Source organism: Mus caroli, unplaced genomic scaffold (assembly GCF_978045245.1).
Source record: "Mus caroli unplaced genomic scaffold, Mus_caroli_1 scaffold_16, whole genome shotgun sequence".
Taxonomy (NCBI): domain Eukaryota; kingdom Metazoa; phylum Chordata; class Mammalia; order Rodentia; family Muridae; genus Mus; species Mus caroli.
Window position 1 is genome coordinate 99371374 of NW_028227271.1, and position 24892 is coordinate 99396265.

Here is a 24892-nt window from a genome sequence, read left to right on the forward strand (position 1 = left end):
ACTCCAGAGAGCCGTAGTGGGTAAACTGCAGGCCTCCAAGCACGGGGGCCTTCCTTCAACCCCTATTCTCTCACTCGCTGCAGGGGAGGAAAGACTTATGCAGTGTACACACACACATATATAAATGAAAACAGGGATGGGTCTACTGACTGAAGTGCAAGAAAAAAAAAAATCACATTAAGTAAAACTGTGTTCAAACAAAAACTGAGAAAGTTGACTGGGAGGCGAAGGAGCACGGCAGCCATCATAAAGCAAGCGGCCGGCCATTCGACCTCCTGGCACACAGAAGGAAACAGAAAGTGGGAGCACTGGCTTTCCGCCTGCTTAACAGAAAGTCACCATAGTAATTCCTTTTGCTGTTGTTTTTGAGGGGGATGGCTGAAGGAACCAATGGAACACTTTAGGGAACCACATTTATATATAAAAAAAAAATTCTTGAGAATTAAAGGTGGCACTGTATTTAAAAAGAAAAAGCATACGTATTCTCCAAATTGAACTACGAAGTAAGCTGAAAACATGCATAAATATGTCTCAGTTTATTACAGCTTATTATGTAAGAACAAAAGACTGCAGATCTCCTAATGACTAATTTCAGAAAACAGCTTAATCCACTGTATTGTTTCAATGCAGCAGACTCTTGTAGGAGACTATGAGAAATGTTCCTTCCTATCGCCATGGATCATCAAGTTTCACAGGCTTCCACAGTTGCCTGCTACAGAAGAAATAAGAAAGGTATTCTGTAGCCACCGTCTTTCAAATTGTATTGTTTTATTTTTATTTTTTCAGTTAAAAGGAAGAAGAAAAGGAAAGAAAGCTCGCCCACCCAAGGGGAGGGCATCAACGCTACGCATTGGCAGATCCAGCCCTTCACAGGAACAGACTGAATAGAAGGTGTCCTTCTAACCCAGAAGGCAGTGTGTGTGCACTCTGTAGCCTCAGGTCTTGTTCCTCTTTGAAGGTACTTAACAGACTTCTGACTTACACATATAAACCCTTGGTAAATGTGATCTCCTGCTCTACAAGGATGGCCACATGACACATGAAACCGTGTTTGTAAAGGACGTTCCCCCCTACCAGCACATCATAAGTGAACAGACAACTGTAGCTATTAGTACTGAGGGATAAGTTTCCACTATTCCCAAACCAGTCCCCCGTTCCTATTTAATCATCCCTGAACTATCCATTTGGATGTGGGAATAGGTGCTTTGGATCTTAGCTCTTCCAATAGTGCCTTCTGTTCATTTGTATTCAACAGCCTGCCCTTATCAAGAGCCTCGGGGGCCACCCTCTCTCGGCAGCTTAAATCCCACCACTCCAAGCACCGAGCCTGAGATTTTTGGATTCCAAAGTTCAGCCCATTTCCTCAACAGTTAATATTCAACAGGTCGCTCATACACACAGCACCAGTCCTTTACAATGAGGTTGCTGTCTATCTAAAATTTTTCAAGAACATTTCTATGGCCACGGACGGGAACAGTCCATCTCTGTGTTTCTCAGCACAGATGGGAAGATACAGGCTCATTTGACTATAGTTTAAATCACGTAAGTTCTTCTAAACTACCGTTTGTTATAAAATGAATCTAATTGATTTGTATTGTGTAAGTCAACAGCACATTCACTTTGTACACAAACACACCTAACTCTCACCAACCTTGGAAGGCTGGCATTATGAATATCATTCTACGGGGCACTGAGGCACCCACAGACACAACATGTCCTAAGTACACAGCTGGTGCGTGGCACAGCCCAAAGCTCTAACTCAGACTGGGTTCAACACTGGAAGCTCCCTCCAGGAGAGGAAACATGACAGCACTCTTTAGACAGTTTTAAATTCTTTATTTTAGGTATTATTACTGAATGCATGGTATCCACGTATGAGTGTGGGGAGCCTCGTGCCACAGCGCACATGCAGAGAGGGCAGAAGCTAAGCTTCAGGAGTCAGGACTCTCGCTCCTTCCAGGCTCCAGGGATAGAACTCGGGATCCGTGAGCTTGCATTGCACACCTACACTGGGCTGCGTCACTACCAGTAACTCCAGTCCAGAGAGACCCAAGACTTCTGGCCTTGGTAGGCACCAGCACTCACAAGTACAACCCACACACATGTACATGAATTTAAAATAATGAAATAGCCAGACATGTAATACCTACCACTCAGAAAGCAGGGGCACGTGAATCTCTGAGTTCAAGGCCTCCTGGTCTAAAGAATGAAATCCTACCTAAAATAATGCCAATGATAATAAAATTAGCCTTTAAAAAAAGATAAATCGCTGGAGAGATGGCTCAGTGGGTAAGAGCACCCGACTGCTCTTCTGAAGGTCCGGAGTTCAGATCCCAGCAGCCACATGGTGGCTCACAACCATCCGTAACGAGATCTGACTCCCTCTGGAGTGTCTGAAGACAGCTACAGCGTACTTACATACATATAAATAAATAAATCTTTAAAAAAAAAAAAAAAAAGAAAAGAAAAGAAAAGATAAATCACCGGGCGTGGTGGCACAAGCCTTTGATCCCAGCACTCGGGAGGCAGAGGCAGGAGGATTTCTGAGTTCGAGGCCAGCCTGGTCTACAAAGTGAGTTCCAGGACAGCCAGGCCTATACAGAGAAACCCTATCTCGAAAAACCAAAAAAAAAAAAAAAAAGAAAGAAAGAAAGATAAATCAAAACAGAAGTTGCACAGTCTAATGCATATATATGCATCCTTCTAATAAAACATATAAAAGTTGCACATATCAGAAACATCTTCTGATGCCTTATAGTGAAAATTTGAAAATAGATTGAATTTTCCTTACTTAAAAAAAAAAAATCACTCTAAAATTTCACTCTTTCATTTGATCTTTTTCCTATATTAGAACATAAGCCTTGTCTGCTGAAAACCTACCTATCAATTTCAAAATCCTTTTAAGCCGGGCAGTGGTGGCGCACGCCTTTGATCCCAGCCCTTGGGAGGCAGAGACAGGTGGATTTGATTTCTGAGTTTGAGGCCAGCCTGGTCTACAAAGTGAGTTCCAGGACAGCCAGGGCTACACAGAGAAACCCTGTCTTGAAAAACAAAAAAAATCAAAATCCTTTTATTCTAGTTTTTTAAATTTAAAAATCTCAAGAGATATTATAGAGACATTGGCATTTGATTAAAACATTCTCTCAAATCAAGTTAAAAGTTAACCCCTGGGGGAAGAGGACATCTGGGGAGAGGGGAGATAAGGAGGAGAGGGGAGATAAGGAAGAGAGGGGCAGGCTGGGAAGAGGGAAGGGTATATGAGAGAAGAATAAATATTTAAAATTATCATTAATTAAATAAATAATGATAATAAATGTTAAAAAAAAATTACCCTAAAATCAAGAAAAGGGGCATGATGTCACACAATTTTAATTTCAGAATTCAGGATTAAAGGTAGCCGATCTCTGAGTTTAAGGCCAATCTGATCTTAATAGAATAAATTCCAGGACATCCAGATCTGCGTAGAAAAACCTTGCTCAAAAAAAAAAAAAAAAAAAAAAAAAGTCAACACAATAAATTTACTAAGTCCTTTAAAGAATCTTTTGAAAAAGCATACAACTTTAACCTTGAGAGACCTTCCTAATAAGCAAGGAAGAGACCCTGAGTTCAATGTTTCAGCTCCCATGCCTATAACCTCAGCACCTAGAGGGCAGAGGCAGGCAGATCCCAGAATGCCAATCAGCCTAGCTGAAAAGGTGAGTAAGCTTCAGGTTCAGTGGGGACCTTGAAAAACAGAGACCAACACAAGTAAACACCTGACACCAGGATCTGGGTCCACAAATAAATAACAAAACATGAAAGAGTACAGGGAGTCTGGCGAGCTGAAATCCACGTCAACCTGGAACCAGAATGTTATCTTACTTACAAGCAGTTCTGTAAAATCTTTAAAATTAGTAGGGGCTGAAAAGATGGTTCAGTGATTTAGAACACTGACTGCTCTTCCAGAGGTCCTGAGTTTCAATTCCCAGCAACCACATGGTGGCTCACAACCATTTGTAATGGGATCCAATGCCCTCTTCTGGTGTGTCTGAAGACAGCTACAGTATACTCATATACACTAAATAAATAATTTTAAAAAGAGAATTTAGAAAAGGCTCTCAAAATGGTATGATGCTAGATTCAGAATGAGCACAATTATCTAAGGACTTGCTCTCTTATGATGAGCACAGAAACAGGAGACTAGCCATACGGTGGTGGCAGCAGCAGAGAGTGGAGTTATGCTACCACAGGCCAGGAGAAACCAGGAATAACAGAGGCTAAGAGGTAAGGCACACATTCGCCACTGACCTTCAGGAGCACAGCCCTTGAGACTCCCAGTTTCACTCCTCTGACCTTCAGACTGTAAGAGAATAATTTTCTCTAGTTTTAAGCCACCACTCTTTAGTATTGCTATTGCAGCCCTAGCAAGGTGATATGCTTATTGATGTAAAGAGTGGCCAGTGAGCTGGAGAGACGGCTCAGCAGTTAAGAGCACTGACTGAGTTCAAATCCCAGCTCACAGCCATCTGTAATGAGATCTGACGCCTTCTTCTGGTGTGTCTGAAGACAGCTACAGTGTACTCACATATAATTAATAAATAAATAAATCTTTAAGAAAATAGAAATAAATAAAAAATAAAAAGTGGCCAGCACTCTGGAGGAGTAGGCAGGAGAATTGGGAGATCAGGCCAGAACAAGCTATAGGACTCAAGGGTGATAGATAGATGGCTCAGCAGTTCAGAACACAAACTTCTCCTCCATAGGACCACCAACAACAGGAGGCATACAACCATCTGTTACTCCAGCTTCAGCTGGCTCCAACACCTTTGACCTCCACACCCGCCTTCAATCAAAAGCATATATATAAACACACACAAACATAAAAAATAAGCTTTAAAAACAAGAGTTGAATAAAAAAGGCTTTCTATACTGGATTATATACTTCCAAAGTTTCAAAAATACAGCATTCATGAAGACAGGGACACAAATGTTCATCTTAAGTAAACACACACAACATGCCTTCATACGATTCTTCGCTGGGAGTTGTTCAGCTCAGAGGACTTCCCACGACTAGCGGATGCTCCTATGGGATTTTGCTATCGAAGTTAAGTTGCATCCTGCGCAGCCTATCAAGAGTCAGCTTCCACAGCCCCGTCTCCATGCTCTAAGTACTTCCTATTAGCTGGAAAAGTCATACAGCTAAAAGTCCTGGAACTGAGTTTCTTAAAGTACACTGTTCAAACATAAAGTATACTGTACTTAAATATGGTATTTCTTGGTGATGGCTTGAATGTTTGGTTCTTGGTGGACGATTTGGGAACGATTAGTAGATATGGCTTTGTTAGTGAAGGTGAGTCACTGGGGTGGACTTTAAGGTTTCAAAAGCCCATACCAGGTTCAGTGTGTGCTTGTCTGTTTGTCTGTCTGTCTGTCTTTGTCTCTGGCCCCATTCCTCACCTCCTGCTTCTGAATTAGCTGTAAGCTCTAAGCTATTGCTCCAGTGCCATGCCGTGCCTGCCTGCCTGCCTGCCTGTCTGCTGCCATGCTCCCCACCATGAAGAGGGGATGTAGACCCATCCTCTGAAACTCAATTAAAAAAAAATTGGGGGGGGGGTTCGAAACAGGGTTTCTCTGTGTAGCCCTGGCTGTCCTAGAACTCACTCTGTAGACCAGGCTGGCCTCAAACTCAGAGATCCACCTGCTTCTGCCTCCCAAGTGCTGGGCTTAAAGGTGTGTGCCACCACTGCCTGGCAAAATTCTTTCTTTTATTAGCTGCCTTGGTCTTGGTATCTCTGCAGAGCGACTGGACAGTAACTAAGCCGCTCCAACTTCCCCATCCCTGCCACTAAGGCACTTGATCTGGGAGCATCGTGGCCCTGGAAAGGAGAATTGCAACATTTTCCCTCCAATTTGTTCTCATTTTAAACCTTCCTGGTTCATTCTTGAGAACTAAACCAGACTAACAGGAAGGCTACAGATTATTCTGCCATATGCTACATCTCAACTCACACATTGGTTAGCTAAGTGTGGAGTAGGTCCTGCTACACTTGTTTCAACTGCCTTTGATCCCCTAGAGCAGGCTGGTTAGCTACAGTAGCCAAAGGTGTGAGCTCTGACTTAAGGTGACAGACCCTGGGGGAAAAAGGGGCACTAACACACAGACTCATAAATAAATAAATAAATAAATAAATCAAAGTAATACAAACTTCGCTTTCCAAAGTTTTCTAAAAATGTCTCGACCCTGATGATCATAAAATATTTTGTCACCATAGGCCTTATCTCAGCTGGGCATGGTGGTGCATACCTTTAATCACAGCACTCAGAGGCAGATGTATATACTGCAGAGTTCAAGGCTAGCATTGTCTGCAGAGAATTCCTGGACAGCCAGCCCTACACCACCAAGAAATCCTGTCTAAACAAACAAGCACGCCTAGGTATTATCTCCTTCCTTTTATCCATCCTTCCCACCCTCCTTCTTCCCAGTTAAGTCAGTCATTTAAAGCTATGGCACTACAATGTTGCCAATGTTGATCTATAGGAACACAGAAACCTTTGCTTTGAACAAATGATTGGCAACATTAACATTTCGGCAGTGTAACACTTTTAAAACATAGTATCTCAGGCCTAATGATATGTGTTCAAAGCCTGTTATTTTAAGGATGAAGAAATTGAGGACTCTCAGGGTCCATAGTTTGCCAGGGTATAGACAGCTATTCTGATCAAGTTCTACTGTTCTTCTGACTCTTTAGTCTTTCAACCTATCCACTCTGTCCTACCAACCATATGCAGTGAGAAGCGGGGAGGGATTGGCATCATGTGAGAATCAGAACTGTTTTTCTCAAAACTGGGCTAAAGAGTCTCTATTGAGTAAACTTAGGCGGAGTCAAAGTAATTGCTGCTCCCCAGAATTGCTGCTCCCATCAATCAGTGAATGTAATAAAAGGACTTTGCCAAGAGTATATATTCCCTGAGGGGCCGGCCCTGCCTGCCCTTTATTGAAGCTTAAGTGGTATTTTTCAGACTGTTACTTTGTTTTCAACAGTGCTAAAACTGTTGCTTTTAAGCAAACTGCAACACCCGCATTTGCCACATCTACAAGGTTCACCTCCCAAGAGCAACAGCTTAATCAACTAACGATGAGCTAACCACAAACTCATTGTTCTCTCAACCTTGGACTTTTTTTTGGTTTTTCGAGACAGGGTTTCTCTGTGTAGCTCTGGCTGTCCTGGAACTCACTTTGTAGACCAGGCTGGCCTCGAACTCAGAAATCCGCCTGCCTCTACCTCCCAAGTGCTGGGATTAAAGGCGTGCGCCACCACGCCCGGTCAAGATCCTATTTTTAAAAGAAAGAATTTTAACAGGCTAGAGATGCCACCAAGATAGAAAGATCCCCTGAAAGCATTCTAGCCACCTAACCATTTCCGTTTCCTTTCTAAAATTAGAAGAAAATTCCACTAATAAAACTGTAAGGAAATAGTTTAATCCTATTGAGAGGGGAGCTTAGAGGATTTCTTTTAGGAACATGGGAACATACAAGGGCCAGTGAGGGAACACCGGATTGCTCTGTTAGGCAGCAGACTGTCTGATAACCCGAGTTCACACCCCAGGACCCACATGGTGGACGCACAGAAAGAACCACCTCCAACACCACCCCCTCCCCCACCACACACACACTAAATAAAAAGAGAAAGTTTTTATTTTTAAATCATACAAAATTTCAAATACCAGCAGCTTAAGCAACACATTACAGACATCTGTGAAGTCCCAGAGCCTCTCCTCATCTCTCCCCAGAGGTGACCACTAACTCTGAATTCAGTGTCCCTCTCCCACACACCAACCTACTTTATTACATATAAATCCATAAAAAACATAGCAACACCTTATCCTTTTCATAAAATTTAGGTACTAAAAAATGACTATGGCAGGCTGGAGAGATGGCTCAGTGGTTAGGAGCACTAGATGATCTTCCAGAAATCCTGAGTTCAATTCCCAGCAACCACATACATGGTGGCTCACAACCATCTGTAATGGGATCTGATGCCCTCTTCTGGTGTGCAGTCATGCATAAATAGTAATTTTCTAAACGTTTTTAAAAAATGACCATGGTACATGCACAAAAGAACTAAGCACGCACAGCAGTACAGCATCCTTGGCTACTATCTAGTCTGTGGAGCCACGATCACAGCAGTTTCATGACCTCTACATAGAGCCATGCTGTACAGGGAGGGGCAAGAATGTACACATTTGCCTCTGCCTTTCATACAGAAATGGCTGGTAGCTAGACATGACATTTTGCTTTTAAGCGTACCTATGGAAAACTCTTCTCTGAATTACATAACGTTCCTTACTTCTCCCCCTGAACATCTGTAAGATAATTTCACTGTATAGAGAAACCAATTTAAACTATTCACCTACCAGAAAAGTTAGTTTCCGGGAGACGGCTTAGTGTGTAACAGCTCTCACAGACCTGACTCTGAGCCCTGGGACCATGTGGTGGAAAGAATAACTCTAGAAAGAAAGGATTCACTCCTAAGTTTTCCTGACCTCCACATACGCACCATGGTGTGTGTGTGTGTGTGTGTGTGTGTGTGTGTGTGTGTGTGTGTGCATACGCACATACATGTGTGTATAAAGTTACTTCTACACTTTTTGTTGTAACTGTTGTTCTGTTTTATGAGGCAAGATAAGATCTCACGCAGCCCAGGCCCGCCTTCAACTTGTAATGCGGCATAGGCTACATTTTAACTCCTAATCTTCCTGCCTGCCTCTATCTCCGGAATACTGGGTTTATAGGTGTGTGCTACCACACTCAGCTAATTCTAAGCTTCTATGTTACATATGTGGTATGGAATAATACAGTGTTTCAAGCCCATGCATATTTACAGAATAAATTCCTACAAATTCAATTGTTAGACTAACTTTCGTATATACGCCCACTGTAGATAGTATTAATTTATACTGGTATTAGACAAGTGTCTTGTAATCCATATAAATATCAGACCATACATACTCTCCTACAATATGAACTTGTAATTTTGTCTTTGGCACCAGGGTCTCATATAGCCCCAGCCGGAGGCGAACTCACTACCTCCTCAAGAATGGCCTTACGTTCTAATCCTCCTGCCTGCCTCTCTCCAGTGATGCGATTCCATGTTGCACTACCATGCCTATTCCTGATTTTAGTATTTTGACACAGTCTTATTACGTAGCTCCGGCTGGCCTGGAAATCCTAATGCAGCCCAGGTTGGCCTCAAACTTTCAACATTCCTGTCTTGGCCTCCTGAGTGCTGAGATTACAAATATGTCCCACCATGCCTTGCTCTACAACCTACGTTTGATGCCTAACTTTCTTTTCTTTTCTTTTTTTTTTTTTTTATTTTCTTATTTTTAATGGTTTTTCGAGACAGGGTTTCTCTGTATAGCTCTGGCTGTCCTGGAACTCACTTTGTAGACCAGGCTGGCCTCGAACTCAGAAATCCGCCCACCTCTGCCTCCCGACTGCTGGGATTAAAGGCATGCGCCACCACACCCAGCCTAACTTTATTTTCTAAAGAGTCACACATGCCATATATATGACATATGTATATGTACATATTACATGTAGGGTTTTTGATATTTGTTTATTGTGTGTGTGTGCATGTGTGTGTGTGTGCACGCTCTATCTTCACAAACAGCAGAAAGGGGGATAATATCCCATTATAGACACTTGTGAGCCACCATGTGGTTGCTAGGAATTGAACTCAGGACCTCTGGAAAAGCAGTCGGTGATCTTAACTGTTAAGCCATCTCTCCAGCCCATATGTACATTTTTTGTTTTTTACTTAAGGAAATTTTCCTTATTCATTCAAAGAGAAGGGTATCTATTTACCTGAAGTATGGCTTAATGTGGAATACTCACCAACTTAACAGGTTATATGTACAAGTGACTTATTTGCTTTGTGAAGACACAACCCATAAAAACTGTCAAGAACGGCCATTTGACTGTACGTGACTATTTGTCTGTGTGTGTATGACTGTTTTATGGGAGGTAGGAGACAGCAAGCAAAGGAGTAGAGACTGACACCTTGACAAACAAGAGGGAGGCCAGGCAGTGGTGGCACACACCTTTAGTCCCAGCACTTGGCAGGCTGAGGCAGGCAGATTTCTGAGTTTGAGGCCAGAGTCTACAGTGAGTTCCAGGACAGCCAGAGCTATACGCAGAAACCCTGTCTCAAACTCCCCGCCTCAAAAAAAAAAAAGACAGGACGGGAAAAAAAGAATACCTTGAAAATAATAATTCAAGCACAACCCCAACCCCCTGTTTTCTGCCCAAACTTTCCCCTCCAAATGCTATCATTAAGTAACCCAATTATTTTCATTACTATTTACTTCATAACATGACAGCCACTACCAATTTAGCCCCAAAATTCAATTTCTAGGACTAGGGATGTGGCTCACTTGGTAGAGCATTTAGCATGAAGCCCTGGGTTCACTCCTCAACACTCTATATAAACAGGCATGGTGGTACACAGGCCTCTAATCCCAGCACTAGGGAGGCAGAAACCCAAGGATCAGAAATCCAAACCTGTCCTCATTCACATAGTGAGTTTGTGAACAACCAGCCTGGCTAAATGAGACCCTATCTCAAAAAAAAAGGGGGGGGGCAAACAACAACACAAGCCAACAACAACAACAACAACAACAACAACAAAAAAAATAATAGAAAAAAGAAAACCAAAACACACTTAAATTCCCTGGAAGGACTAAATAGCATACGGGTGATTTATTCACTATCACAATCACAGATTCTGTTAGAATCTCTTATGTTAAATTTACCAACACGCATAACACTTGAAAAATGTACTCTACATTTTTCAATTAGAATTTAAGGCTAGGGTGGTGGTGGCGTACCCCTTTAGACCCAGACAGAGGAAGGTGGATCTTTGAGTACAAGTCCAGCCTGATCTACAGAGTGAGTTCCAGGATAGAAGGGCTCCCCAGAGAAACCTCTCTCAAAAACCGATGGATAGATAGATACATAGATACATAGATAGATAGATATAGATAGATGCATAGATACATAGATAGATCGGTATGTACATACATACACAGATATATAGAAACAAAAAAATTATGGATGATGTTATTATCTCTAAGAATTCTTATATACATACATACACAGATATATAGAAACAAAGAATTTATGGATGATGCTATTATCTCTAAGAATTCTTAGAGATGGAGGCTGGAGAGGTGGCTCAGTGGTTAAGAGTACTGGCTGTTTTTCCAGAGGACCCAGGTACAATTCCTAGCACCCAAATGGCAGCTCACAACTGTGTGTGACTCTAGTTCCAGGGTATCCAACATCTTTACACAGGCACACACGCAGGCAAATACCAATGCACATAAAAATAAAAGTAATTTAAAAAAAAAAAAAAGAGTTCTTGTCAAACTAAGCCTGGGGTTAATTTCCAATATGACCAGACACAGCGGTTATTTTGGCCCACTCTCTGTGCATTCCTGCCTCCCACTTTCTCGCCTACCTAACAATACTCACTCTTTATAGTATCCCTGCAGCAAAAGCAAGCACACACATAACTATGCACTGTAGCCAGGTTAAAAAAAAAAAAAAAGAAAAGAAAGACACCCCCCATCCCCCACGAATATCCAAACCTGGGTCACATTCCTCCTATGGCCAGTATGATGGTTTGTATATGCTTGGTCCAGGGAGTGGCACTATTAGAAAGTGTGGCCCTGTTGGAGTAGGTGTGTCACTGTGGGAATGGGCTGTGAGAAGACATTCATCCTAGCTGCCTGGAAGTGAGTTTTTTGTTAGTAGCCTTCAGATGAAGATGTTGAACTCTCAGCTCCTCCTGCACCATGCCTGCCTGGATGCTGCCATGCTCCCACCTTGATGACAATGGACTGAACCTCTGAACCTGTAAGCCAGCCCCAACTAAATGTTGTCCTCATAAAAGTTGCCTTGGTCATGGTGTTTGTTCACAGCAGTAAAACCCTAAGACAGTCATGCTATCCCCACTCTGATACATAAACCAAATGACATATGGCAGTTCAGCCCTTGGAGAGGATCATAGCAAATCCTGTAGTTACTAATCTGACATTATTACTAATGTCAAAAAAAAAAAAACCATCCCAACCATTTAACAGTTTTAAAATGAACTGGCTGAATATTTAGACCCACATCAACTAACAAGTTCAAGGACAAGTTTAATTATAACCACAAAGCCTAGGATCCTCTGACTCACACTGGCCCTCTGTATTGGAGGAGGCTTATGACTGACGGTATAGGATTTCGAGAGAAGACTGTGTGGGTGGGTGGAGAAGTGAAGGTTAAGGAAAGCAGAGTCACTGGGAGGGAGGTTCGAGGCACTGCTACTTCCCAGGTCAAATCCCAGAACGGGAAAACAATCTCTTCTTCCTTTCCTGTCTGCTTAATCCGCTCCGGTCTGTGTCAAAGGAATGGCGGACCAGATGCCACATTCATTCCAAGCAGGGCCTTCAGAAGGAGCCTTCTGAGTTCAAGTCTGCCTTATCACTTCCATCAGAGCCTTAATAAGCATTTCTTACCACCTCAGTGATGGCAAACGAGGATGCCTAGCTAAAGGTAAAGAAAACACTGGAAGAGCGAGCTGCCTGTTAATGCCAACTACTCAGGAAGCTGAAGCACGAAGAATGACAAGTTCAAAGCCAGCCTGGACAGTATTGTAACACTCTCTCGAAATAAAGAAATGCATGCATATAAAGAGACAAAGCAAAACCCTGAGAGTGGTCACGAACAGCTCACTGGCTTAACCATGATCAGTGCTACGGCCCTAGACCACACCTACTCCTCCTTCACACTGTCTGGCTTTCTGATTTTCCTAGGCAGGTTTAGGCATTTGCTCCCCTGAGGGTTACACAGCAACTTTCCGTTTAGGACTGGGAAAGGGCAAGAGATGGAAAGGGCTCCTTCTGCTCCTCCTGGGAGAACGGAGCTCAGTTAGCTTGCTGGGTAATTTGACAAACTTTTTCATTTCAATCAAATATCTACTAAGGAGCTTACTATATATGCAGGCCATAGTCTATTATTTCTCCAAAAACCAATGTATGAATTATTTCTTATCAGCTCCAAACTTCCTTCCTCTAAATACTTAATAGCAGGCTTAAATATTTTAAAGGGGAAAAAAAGTCCACCTCACAAAGGTTGTAATCAGAATTTTCCTTGTCACAGGTGGTGGGCTAGAGGGCAAGTTAGTTGAAGACAGATGCTTATGCTTTTGCTAAGGCGGTAACAGGGGATTCTACCAAAACGAACAAAAAGTCCAAATGATGAGCACTGAATTACTAAAATATAAATATACTGTGAGAATAAACGGAAACTATACCTATAAGCTAATAAATACCATCTGGAGTTAACATATGCCCTACCTACCAGGTATAGCTCTCAGAAACCGCAAAACTTCCGAAAACGGAAACACTTAAAAGCAGCATCTGCATCCAACTGTAAACCACGCATAGGAAACACCGCGCCAGTTCACAGGCATTTGCATCAAAAGTCCTGACGGAGATCAATAGTCCTAACAAGGGCATTACTATTTCTGAAAGGTATCTCCACAGCTACCTTGCTTTTGGAAGAACACATTTCGATTCAGGAAACCGAAGAAGCACTTTAGTCCACAACCTCCTAAAAGCGAGGCAGCGACAACTCGGAGGACCGCCAGAGCGCGATGGGCTGGCTCTGCGCCAAGGGCACACGGGATCAGAAGACCACAAGAGACCCCCTCGTCCGCGCCCGGCGCCCCCGCGCGCTCAGTGCCCAACTCCCTCGCTTGGGAAAGTTGCACCCAGAGCCATCCCCGCCCCTCCGGCGCCGCGCCGTCGCCATGGCGACCGCCCCCACCCCACCGCGGCGGACCCCACAGCTCTGCAGCCCGCGGCAGCCTCGGGCTCCGCTCCCAGCGCCGCCCGGACCGGGGATACTGAGCCCAGACACCCGGAAGGCGGGCGCGGGGGAGGATGCGGAGTGCGAAAGGCGCCGTCGCTCGCCGTTCGCCGGGTCCGCGCTGGCCCGGGCGTCCTCACCCTTCACTTTCCCGAAGGTGCCGACGCCCAGCGTGTCCCCCAGGATGTAGTGGCCGATCTTCACCCGCCCGTCGTGCTTCTGCTTCTCGGCCGTCGCCATCTTTCTCCAGGAACTGAGTCTGCGCATGGCGCCGCGGGAGGGGGCGGAGGGGGCTGGCAGGGCCGCGCCGGGGGCGGGCGGGCGCCGAGGGGGTGGGGACCGGGTGCGCCGCGGTGGGGCGCAGTCGCCGGCCGCCGCCCGCGCAGGCCCCGCAGTCCCCGCAGCCGGCCGCCGAGCGCACTCGCTCCCCCTGGCGGGCTAGGCGGCGGGAGCGGCGCCGGTACTCGCCTCGGCGCCCCGCATCCTTCTGCGCGCGCCCGCCCATCTGCGCGCGGGAGGCTTCCCCTGCAGCGGAGCCGACCGCGGCCACCCGAGTCTGTGGGTGCGGTACAGCACCCCACCCCCGTAATTCCCAGGAGGACGATGCTTGCTTACACGTTGCCGGGGGATAGCGCGGCGTGCTTTGAAACAAGACAGGGGACACCGCCCTACCACTGACTTGAAATCTTGATTTTCATCTCATCTCCGTGTCATCTGGAAGCCAAGGGTGTTTTCACTTGTACTTTTCATACTTACCACTGCTTTAAACAAAAAAACTCTGAGCCAGTAAATTACTATGGGACACCGCACAGCCTGGAGAGACTTCCTAGAAAATTTGCTACCGTCACCAAATTTCCCCTGTGGAATGTGTGTGAGCTATGTGAATTCCAGAAGAGGTGTTATCCCGAACTTATGGTATTTAGAAACTAATATTTTTACATTTTCAATAAAATGTACATTTTCAGTCCACTTGAAAAAGTGTGTTGTTTGTATAAATGGAGCCATAACGTGTCACCAAAGAAGTGTGTTTATTTGTAACAGGATTTTGAAGTGAATCTGTTACTCAGTTCTAACAATAGGTAAAAATATATATGCCATCCTTCGATTTTGCAATTTGAATTTCTATCAATGTCGATGGAGAAAAAGGACGGAGTGTTTTTTTAGGAGACGAAAAATGTCATTTTTCTTTGGGATGAAAATTACCAACTCTCCTAGTTTTCCCATATTCTGGCTTATGACATCAAACGCTTTTGTCCCAAGAGAAACTATGGGGGGGGGGGCGGGAGGAAGCTGCTTTAAGTTTAGAGCAATGGTTCACAACCTTCCTAATGCTATGACCCTTAATACAGTTCCCCATGTTGTGGTGACCCCTCTCCCACATGCTATTTTCATAGCTTTTTTTCCCCTACTTTTATGAATCGCAATGTAAATATCATTGTTTTCTGATGATCTAAGGAGGTTGATCCCGTCGTGGGTCGTGACCCACGGGTTGAGAAACACCTGCTTCTTTTACGCCGAGAACAATAACTGGGAGCAGTCTTCGTTAATCAACTCTCTATTTTACAAGGATTACTATAAGGCAGAAATAGCTCTGGATTCTCTCAAGGAGGGGGAAACCTTTTCAATTCTCCCACCCCCTGATCTGGCATTTTAAGTTACTTCACATTTGCCCAGGAAGGTTCTACTGTTTAATCTACAAGAAATCAGTGGTCTCAGGCTGTAGCTCGTTTGGTTGAGTGCTGGCCTAACATGCTGGGTTTGATCCCCAGTAGCCTATAAAAGTGAGAATGGTGACTCATGCCTGCCATCCCAGCACTCTGGAGATTATCGCTAGGGAGATCACATGTTCAAGGCCATCCTCTCCACCTAGGGACACTAAGGCTGATTTGAATTACCTGAGATTCTCAAAACTAACATGAACTAAAGTGGGATAAATGGCTCGACAGTTACAGGCACACACTGTCAAGCCTGAAGACCTGAATTTGAACCCCAGGACCCACATGGCCGAAGGTGAAAGAGAACTCCCAGAAGTTATCCTCTGATCTCCACACGCCTACCTACAGTACACACATGCACACATTAAATAAATGCTTTAAAAGGGGAAAAACAAATAATCACAAAACAGTCCGGTTCCGTCAACAGGATGTTGCCAAGGAGCGAAAGGAAGCTGAGTTTTGTGAAACCACTTGCCAGTTTTTCCTGAAACTGTGAAGCCTTGAGACCCTACTACAGCATCAAGCACGGAGATACACTTGTTTAAATCTTGCACTCCTGGACAGAGGCAGATGTATCCCTATGAGGTTTGGGGCTACATGGAGAGCTCAGAATAGCAGGACTGAAACTGTCTCAGAGGAAAAACAATCTTCAAAATCTAAAGATCATACACAGAACTGGGGAGTTTTGAGTTTAGGTTTTGGTTTTTGGTTTGGTTGTTTGCAAAATGTTATTGTCAGACACAATTATACTTAACACATAAAGTGCAAAGTCTCAAAAATCCTAGGACCAAAATAAAATACTCTGAGAAAGTATGAGAACAAATGTTTATCACACATCATTCACTCTCCTTTGAAACATATATTAGTTTTTGGGTTTTTTTGTTTGTTTGTTTTTGGTTTTGGTTTTGGTTTTTTGAGACAGGGTTACTCTGCATAGCCCTGGCTATCCTGGAACTCACTTTGTAGACCAGGCTGGCCTCGAACTCAGAAATCTGCCTGCCTCTGCCTCCCGAGTGCTGGGATCAAAGGTGTGCACCTCCACGCCCGGCTCGAAACATATTTTAAATCAACTTAACACATTGAAATGCCTTTCCATAGTCTCAGTTAGAAAGTGAATATAGCCGGGCGTGGTGGTGCACGCCTTTAATCCCAGCACTCGGGAGGCAGAGGCAGGCGGATTTCTGAGTTCGAGGCCAGCCTGGTCTACAAAGTGAGTTCCAGGACAGCCAGGGCTACACAGAGAAACCCTGTCTCGAAAAACCAAAAAAAAAAAAAAAAAAAAAAGAAAGTGAATATAATAAATCATATATTTTAAATTTTGTACTTCAATAACGTTTTGTTGTTAAACGTGTTTAAGTAAAAGATACTTAATTTAAAGTAAATTAATAAATGTATCCTGGTATTATTTTCACTTTGGGACTATTGCTTTTATTGCTGAAACACAGTCTTTTTTTTTTTTCATTTTTTTTTATTTTACTCTAATTTTATGTACATTCTTACTTTGGGTTTTTAAGATTTATTTTATGTGCATTTTTATTTTGTGTGCATTAGTGTTTTGCCTGTATGTATGTCAATGAGAGGGTGCCAGGTCCTCTGGAACTGGAGTTACAGACAGTTGTGAGCTGCCATGTAGTTGCTGGAGAGTGAGCATAGGCTCTCTGGAAAAGCAGCCAGTCCTCTTAACCCCTGAGCCATCTCTCCAGCCCCTACTTCTACATTTTCTAAGTGTGCAGAAAGTCTGAAATAGTAAGTCAAACTGTTGGCCGGAACTTAGAGATTGTCTTATCTATTGACCACAGCTCAGGCTTAAGCAGTTGTACATGCTCAGGGTTTGGAAGGTTTTGTTTGGAGGGACTTTGTTGTCGTTAGGGGTGTGTGTTGTTGCTGTTGTTGTTGTTGTTTTATTTTTATTTTGAGTTAAAACTTGCATCCAACTAAGTGTGTGAAGTAGTAAAGAATAAGCCTTCTATGACTCCTTGCTTCTTCTCTTTCCTTCCTGGTTAAGACACGTTACTGACACTGTCATCTACCTTCTTCCCATTCACTCTCTCACGGATCCATCTCCAAACCTTCACTTTCTTTAAATGCTTTGTAATTCAGTCACTACGAAAACTGACATTTTTCAATGATATGAAAAATCATGGTCCCTACAGTTGAAGAAGGTGGACAGTATGATATCTACTGAGAGAGTTCTTTGTCTTCCCCTGCCTTCAACAGTGATGGAGTGTGCTACACAGCTCAACAGTCTTCCAGCTTGGAGGCAAAGATAAGTTAGTCTGTGGCTAACACCCAGCTACTGACCTATCATACTGACTCCAGCCCATTTCCACAAAGCATATTGGAGTATAAGCAGGCGGGAATTACATAGAAGTGGCTCGAAGAATCCACTCTAGCTCAATAGAAGATGCTATAAATTGTAAGCCTGCTTTAGTACTATGGCATTTATTAACTCAAATGAGACAGGTCCTGATGAAAACACACAGGGATGACCCACCCCTGGTGAGCATAGTGGAGGACCAGAGAGACGGACAGTGTACTCCTCTCTAACTCATTGGTGCTTCTAAAACATCCTGTCTCTTCCTGGTCTTTTCTTAAGCTCTCTATAGTTAATAAACTTATTGCTAATAACTTAATAAATATTAGGACACTATAGTATGGCACTTTTCTTATCACCTCAGAGCTGTTAGTAATTGTGGTAGCTGGGACAGGATAGTAAGATAGGAAAAGGGACCATGGAGATGGCTTGGTGGATAAGGGCATTAGGGACCCAAGCCTGATAACCCAAGTTTGACAAAAAGCAGGATGCGTCTGGGAGATGGCTCCTTCCCTGTTAAAAGTACTTACCTTCTGTCAGAGTAGAGAGCCAGCTGACCACCAGCATCTATCCCGCTCTGCTAATTGTGGACACAGTGTAACCAGCTACTTGGTGTCCCTGCTAATAAGCTGTACTTCCAACACAGGAACCTTTCATTGTCGTCAGATAAGCCCTAGGATGTTAGATGTTAGTGACTAAATGTGTGTATGCCCAAATTTTATCTGTTGAAATTCTACCTTTACTGTGATTATACTTTGAGGGGCAATTAGGTAAATACCACAGTAACAAGATCCATGCCCATAAAGATCACAGAGGACTCTCATTCCATCATGTAGGATGGCTACGCAGCCTAACAGTCTACTTTTTAGCAGTGATTCCTTCCCAGAACTTGGATCTCAGACCTCTACCCTCCTGGGCAGTGAAAGATAAATTTCTGTTGTTTATAAGTAACCTGACCTAGTGATATTTGCTTATAAAAGATGAATTTCGTAAAAAAAAAAAAAAACAAACCTTGTTTTGCTCCCTGAAACAAACATTTTTTAACCAGATTCTCCAGCATAATCCAACTATTTAATTCAATTTTTCACAATTTCTTTTTTAAAATGGTGTCAGATCCCATAAGTTAAAAGCTCTTATTGGACCACCTCCCTTATCAGTTGCCAACCATGCGCCTTAGGCTATGACTTGGGTTCTAAACACTAGGATCATGACCTTGCTCTACTTGTTAGTTTTCTACAGCAGTTCACAGAACCTTAGAAAACAGTGTACTTACCAGTTAGTTATAAATGATATCACAAAGACCCATTCAGATGCAAGAGACAGATCAGGCAGCGGATTCAGGAAGAGGTACCCAAGCCTGCTCCTGGCACACTGCCAACAGGGAAACCATGAATGTTCAGCAATCCAAACCATGTGTTTTTTTTTTAATTTTTTGTGTAATAAAATTACTCCCTAGTCACTCCCTAGCAGCAGCATTTATCCTGTTGACGTTGACCTTGGCTGCCTGGCCTTGTCACATTCCTTCTTATAAAATTACTCGGTTTCCTCTTTCCAATATCTGGAAGGAAATCATTCATTAAAGTCCATACTTAAGAACTGGAATTATGCCGGGCGTGGTGGTGCACACCTTTAATCCCAGCACTTGGGAGGCAGAGGCAGGCGGATTTCTGAGTTCGAGGCCAGCCTGGTCTACAAAGTGAGTTCCAGGACAGCCAGAGCTATACAGAGAAACCCTGTCTCGAAAAACCAAAAAAAAAAAAAAAAAAAAAAGAACTGGAAACATAGGGCTGGAGAAATGGTTCAGCGAATAATTGGATAAAAGGATAAAAAAACATAAAAACATACTGGTCTTCCATAGGATCAATTGCCAACCCCCATAGCAGGGCGGCTGCTCAGTGATTTAGAGCATTTGCTGCTCTTCCAGGTGACATGAATCCAGGACCCAGCTCCCTCATCAGCTTGCTCAGATCTGTTTCAAGCATCTGATGTCCTCTTTTGGACTCTGAGACAACCTGCACACACATGGCACATACATGACACACACACACATATACACAAAGTATCAAAAAACTGGAAATTTGTAATCTTTCTGGCTTAGCTTGTAGTGTCCACTGAGCATTCAGGAGGCTGAATTAGAAAGAGCACAAGCAGGATCCAGACCAGTTGAATTACATAGGAGATGGTGTCTTAAAAAAGAAAAGTGAAATGTCATCACATACACTGTTTTGGAATTCCTTGTCTCCTCTCCCCCATTTACTCGTCTACTCAGGCAAGCACTCTCCCACCCCATTGTTGGAGCGGAGTCCCGCTATGTGACCTTGGCTGGCCGAGAATCTGAACCCAGTTTGTAGCCCAGCATAGTGGTTTAAATGGAACTGGCCCCCAGAAGCTCATGAATTTGAATACTTGTTGCCCAGATGGGGGAACTGTTTGGAACGGATTAGGAGGTGTGGCCTTGTTGGAGTAGCTATGTCACTGAGAGTGGGCTTCAAGATTTCAAAAGCCCACATAATTCCTGGTCAGTGCCTCTTCCTACAGACCTTGTGGGGTATGGATCCATTGTAAGCTCTCAGTTACTGCTCTAGCACCATGCTTGCCTGCTTCCGTGCTCCCCAACACAATGGTCATGAACCCCAACCCGCTGGAGCCATGGGCCCTAAATTAAATGCTGTCTTGTATCAGTTGCTATGGTCATGGTGTTTTGTCACAGCAATAGAGAAGTAACTAATACAGCCAAGCTGGCCTTGATGTGGCGTGGTCCTCCTGCCTCCGCTCCTCGTCCCAGGATGACTCTCGCACATCACCATGCCTGTCTACTTATCTATTAACAGCAATGTGAGCCAATGGCTATTTTAAATCCAACATTTTTTTTCTTTTTTTTTTTTTTTTTTTTGGTTTTTCGAGACAGGGTTTCTCTGTGTAGCCCTGGCTGTCCTGGCACTCACTTTGTAGACCAGGCTGGCCTCGAACTCAGAAATCCGCCTGCCTCTGCCTCCCGAGTGCTGGGATTAAAGGCGTGCGCCACCACGCCCGGCTGTTTTTGTTTTTTGTTTTTTTCCGAGACAGGGTTTCTCTGTGTAGCCCTGGCTGTCCTGGAACTCACTCTGTAGACCAGGCTGGCCTCAAACTCAGAAATCCACCTGCCTCTGCCTTAAAGGCATGCACCACCACTGCCCAGCTCCAACATTATTTCTTGTTGTTGTTGCTCAAATTGTTTCAGCTTTCATTGGAGACTTCTGTATCTTTTTGATCTTCACCAATGTAGTTTAATAGTTTCACCCTTTTTAACTTTCTGCTGTTCCAGGATGCTTCAGACTCATCTGGTTTACTCATCTCATTCTTGCTATTGGCTTAGATCATTTATTTCTTGGAGAGTCTAAGTCACTTCTTTTGTAGATTAGTATTTGGTACTGAGCATGCTCATTGCCACTAGACCCTCTCAGCTAAAAGATCACGGAAATAGGCATATAATGGGTATATTAACTGATAAATCTATCCATATCTCAAAATAGTCTATGCAGGGAACCATTGTCTTCAGACATGAAGCCAGCTTGCTGTTACCAAAACATTATAAACTAGGTGACTTACAAGCATCAAAAGTTCATTGTTCATGGTCTAGAGAATGTGAAGTCCATGATCAAAATGCCAGCGCATTCACTGTGTGGCAAGAGCCCATTTCCTGATTCCTAGTTGATGACTTACTGCTGTTGTTTCACATGGTGGAAATGGCGAGAGCTCTCTGGAACTTCCATAGAGGCAGGGGTTCCGTTCTTAAGGGCTTCATTCTCAGGACCCAACCACTCCCTTCAAGTGTCCAGGTCACTGGAGCACTGGTAATTAGACTTCAACATGTAAGTTTTAGAGAGACCCAAATATTCAGCTTATACTACATGGTTGCATTGGTTATTTTTCTTTTGTTGTAATAAAATACCCCAAGAAGTAACTTAGGGAAGAAAAGGGTCTTTTTGGTTTACGGTTCCAGGGAATAGAGCATTCTACGGCAGAGAAGACAGCAATAAGCAAGGAAGTCATGGCAATGGGAACAGAAAGATCTGTTTCATCATCTGCACATAAGAAGCAAAACAGAATAGAGAGTGGGGCCAGGCTAAAGAGAAACCTCAAGGTCTGCCTCAAATCATATACTCCCCCTAGCTAGGCTCCAGCTCCTAATGGCTCCCTAGCCTTCTCAAACAGTGGCACTAATGGGAATCAAGTGTTCAGACCTAGGAACCTATGAAGGACATTTCTCACTCAAAGACCACAATCCTTATCTGTAGGGTTTGGTCTGTTGCTACATATTCAAATGCTAAATTCTGGATCTTAAGATCTTGTTACCTCAAGCTGAGCAATTCTCAGGACACCGGCCTTTGTTGTGTAAATGTTGCCCCCTCCTCCAAGTTATCCCTGATTGGTTAGTAAAAGTTGCTGACAGCCTGTAGCTGAGCAGATAAGTGGTAAGTGGTGCAAAAGTTCCCAGGCTTAGGGTCTCAGGTAGGGACCATGAGGGAGAGGGAGAGGGAGAAGAAGGAGAAGGAAGTCAGTCACCATGAGGTAATATGACCATGAGGGCTGGCCTGATGAAGCAGGGCCTGTGCAAATGAAATGTATGGGGTCGGGTGTGGTGGCACACGCCTTTAATCCCAGCACTCGGGAGGCAGAGGCAGGCGGATTTCTGAGTTCAAGGCCGACCTGATCTACAGAGTGAGTTCCAGGACAGCCAGGGATACAAAGAGAAACTCTGTCTAAAAACAAACAAAAAGAATATATATATATATATATATATATATATATATATATATATATATATATATGGCAAGTGATATATTGTGATTCAAGGCATGAAAGCAGAGAAAAATAGCTTAGAGGGTTGATATCTGCCTAGCCTCACCTCAGCAACTCCGTCCTTCAACCAGCACCTCAGGAGTGATTCTTATGTATTTCCATGTTTGGCCACCATTTTAACCCATAGCCTTGACTCACTTGGACTACAGTTTCTGTCTGCTGACACTGAGGCAATACTTCACAGAAGATTTTACCTCAATGATGCAGATCCCTTACTAATAAGAGGTGAGTTTTCAGCCCCAGCTGCGCAGCATCCATTGTCCAAGCAAAGTCCATCCATCCGACACTGGTCTTTTGTTAACCATAGCCGCTTCTTTAGCACCCTTTGAGCAAATAGTCTATGTAGGCAAATTATTGTACCCCGTGGAAAGATTATCCTTGTTTTATTCAAATAATGATTTCTCTGCCCCCGTATCTGGTTGCAATCCTTAGTCTGAGGATCTCCTGTCTCTATGTAGTGTAAATATTACTCCCCAATTATTCTCTGATTGGTCAATAAAGCTGATGAGCCAGTGACTGGGCAGTGGAGAGAATAGGGCTGGAGTTCCTCCCAGCCAGGGAGGGAGGGAGGAGAGTAAACTAGATGGGGATTCCCCATGGGGAAGGAGTCCAGGAGTCACCTGGATCCCAAAGAGCCCCACAAAATAACTTGTTCAGTTCCATCAATCAACAGTCCTCTCTTGGTACCAATTTTTGCCTTAGTTACTTTCCTGTTGTTCTAATAAGATGCCCTAACAAAAGCAATGTAAAGAAGAAAGGGGACGGACGTGGTGGCGCATGCCTTTAATCCCAGCACTCGGGAGGCATAGACAGGAGGATTTCTGAGTTCGAGGTCAGCCTGGTCTACAAAGTGAGTTCTAGGACAGCCAGAGCTACACAGAGAAACCCTGTCTCGAAAAACCAAAAGAAGAAGAAGAAGAAGAAGAAAGGGTTTGATTTGGATTGTAGTACCATCCTGATGGGGATGGCACTGCAATGAGCAGGAGAAGAATGGTAGCAGGAGCAGTAAGCTAGCTGACCACAATTCATCTACACAAGAAGGAGGAGTAGGAGGAGGAGGTGAAGGAAGAGGAGGAGGAGGAGGAGAAGGAGAGAGAGGTGAGACTATACATCTTTAAATCCTCCACCAGGAATGGATTTTCTCCAGCAATGTTCCACCTCCTGAAGGTTCCATAACCTTCCGATAGAGGAGTGCCAGGTATTAAAATGTATGAACGATGTTTCATACATACACACATTTAGTCATAGTTAGTTGTTTTTATTTTTCTGCAACAAAAGCACCATGATCAAAAAGCAAGCGGGGAGAAGGTTTATTTGGTTGATACTTCCCAGGTCACAGTCCAACACTGGAGGCAGTCAGAACAGGAACTCAAGCAGGGCTGGAACCTGGAGGCAGGAGCTGATGCAGAGGCCATGGAGGGTGCTGCTTACTGGCTTGCTTCCTATGGTTCGCTCAGCCTGCTCTCTTAGAGAACCCAGGACTACCAGTCCAGGGATGGCACACAATGGACTGAGCTCTCCCCATTGATCACTAATTAACAAGCTGCTCTCCAGCTGGGTCTCATGGAGGCGTTTCCTCAATTGAGGCTTCTTCCTCTCTGATGACTCTGGCTTGTGTCAAGTTGACACACACAAAAGCAGCCAGTTCATATAGTTTTTATTTCATCAGTAACTCACACAGTACAAAAACAAAACAAAACAAATAAACCCCTAAATACATAAAGATTTGGTTGCTTTTTTTTTTTTTTCCTTTCTGGAGTCAGGGTTTCTCTGTGTAGCCCTGGCTTTCCTGGAACTCTCACTCTGTAGACCAGGCTGGCCTCAAACTCAGAAATCTGCCTGCCTCTGCCTCCCAAGTGCTGGGATTAAAGGCGTGTGCCACCACCACCCAGCAATCAGGAACTTTTCTTCTTCTTCTTCTTCTTCTTCTTCTTCTTCTTCTTCTTCTTCTTCTTCTTCTTCTTCTTCTTCTTCTTCTTCAGATTTATTTATTATTATATCTAAGTACACTGTAGCTGTCTTCAGATGCACCAGAAGAGGGCATCAGATCTCATTGCGGATGGTTGTGAGCCACCATGTGGTTGCTGGGATTTGCACTTCGTAAGAGCAGTCGGTGCTCTT

The 24892-nt window shown here is 43.8% G+C and overlaps 1 protein-coding gene across 1 annotated transcript in view; it reads right to left on the bottom strand.

Annotated features, from left to right (window-relative positions):
- Prkaa1 (protein kinase AMP-activated catalytic subunit alpha 1) overlaps positions 1–14182 on the bottom strand; it is a 37620-nt gene extending 23438 nt beyond the window's left edge. The window contains exon 1 of the mRNA XM_021183155.2: positions 14041–14182. Within this exon, the coding sequence (XP_021038814.1) occupies positions 14041–14167 (127 nt within the window). The 5' untranslated portion in view covers positions 14168–14182. The remainder of the gene's footprint in view (positions 1–14040) is intronic.
- Between the last annotated feature and the right edge of the window lie 10710 nt (positions 14183–24892).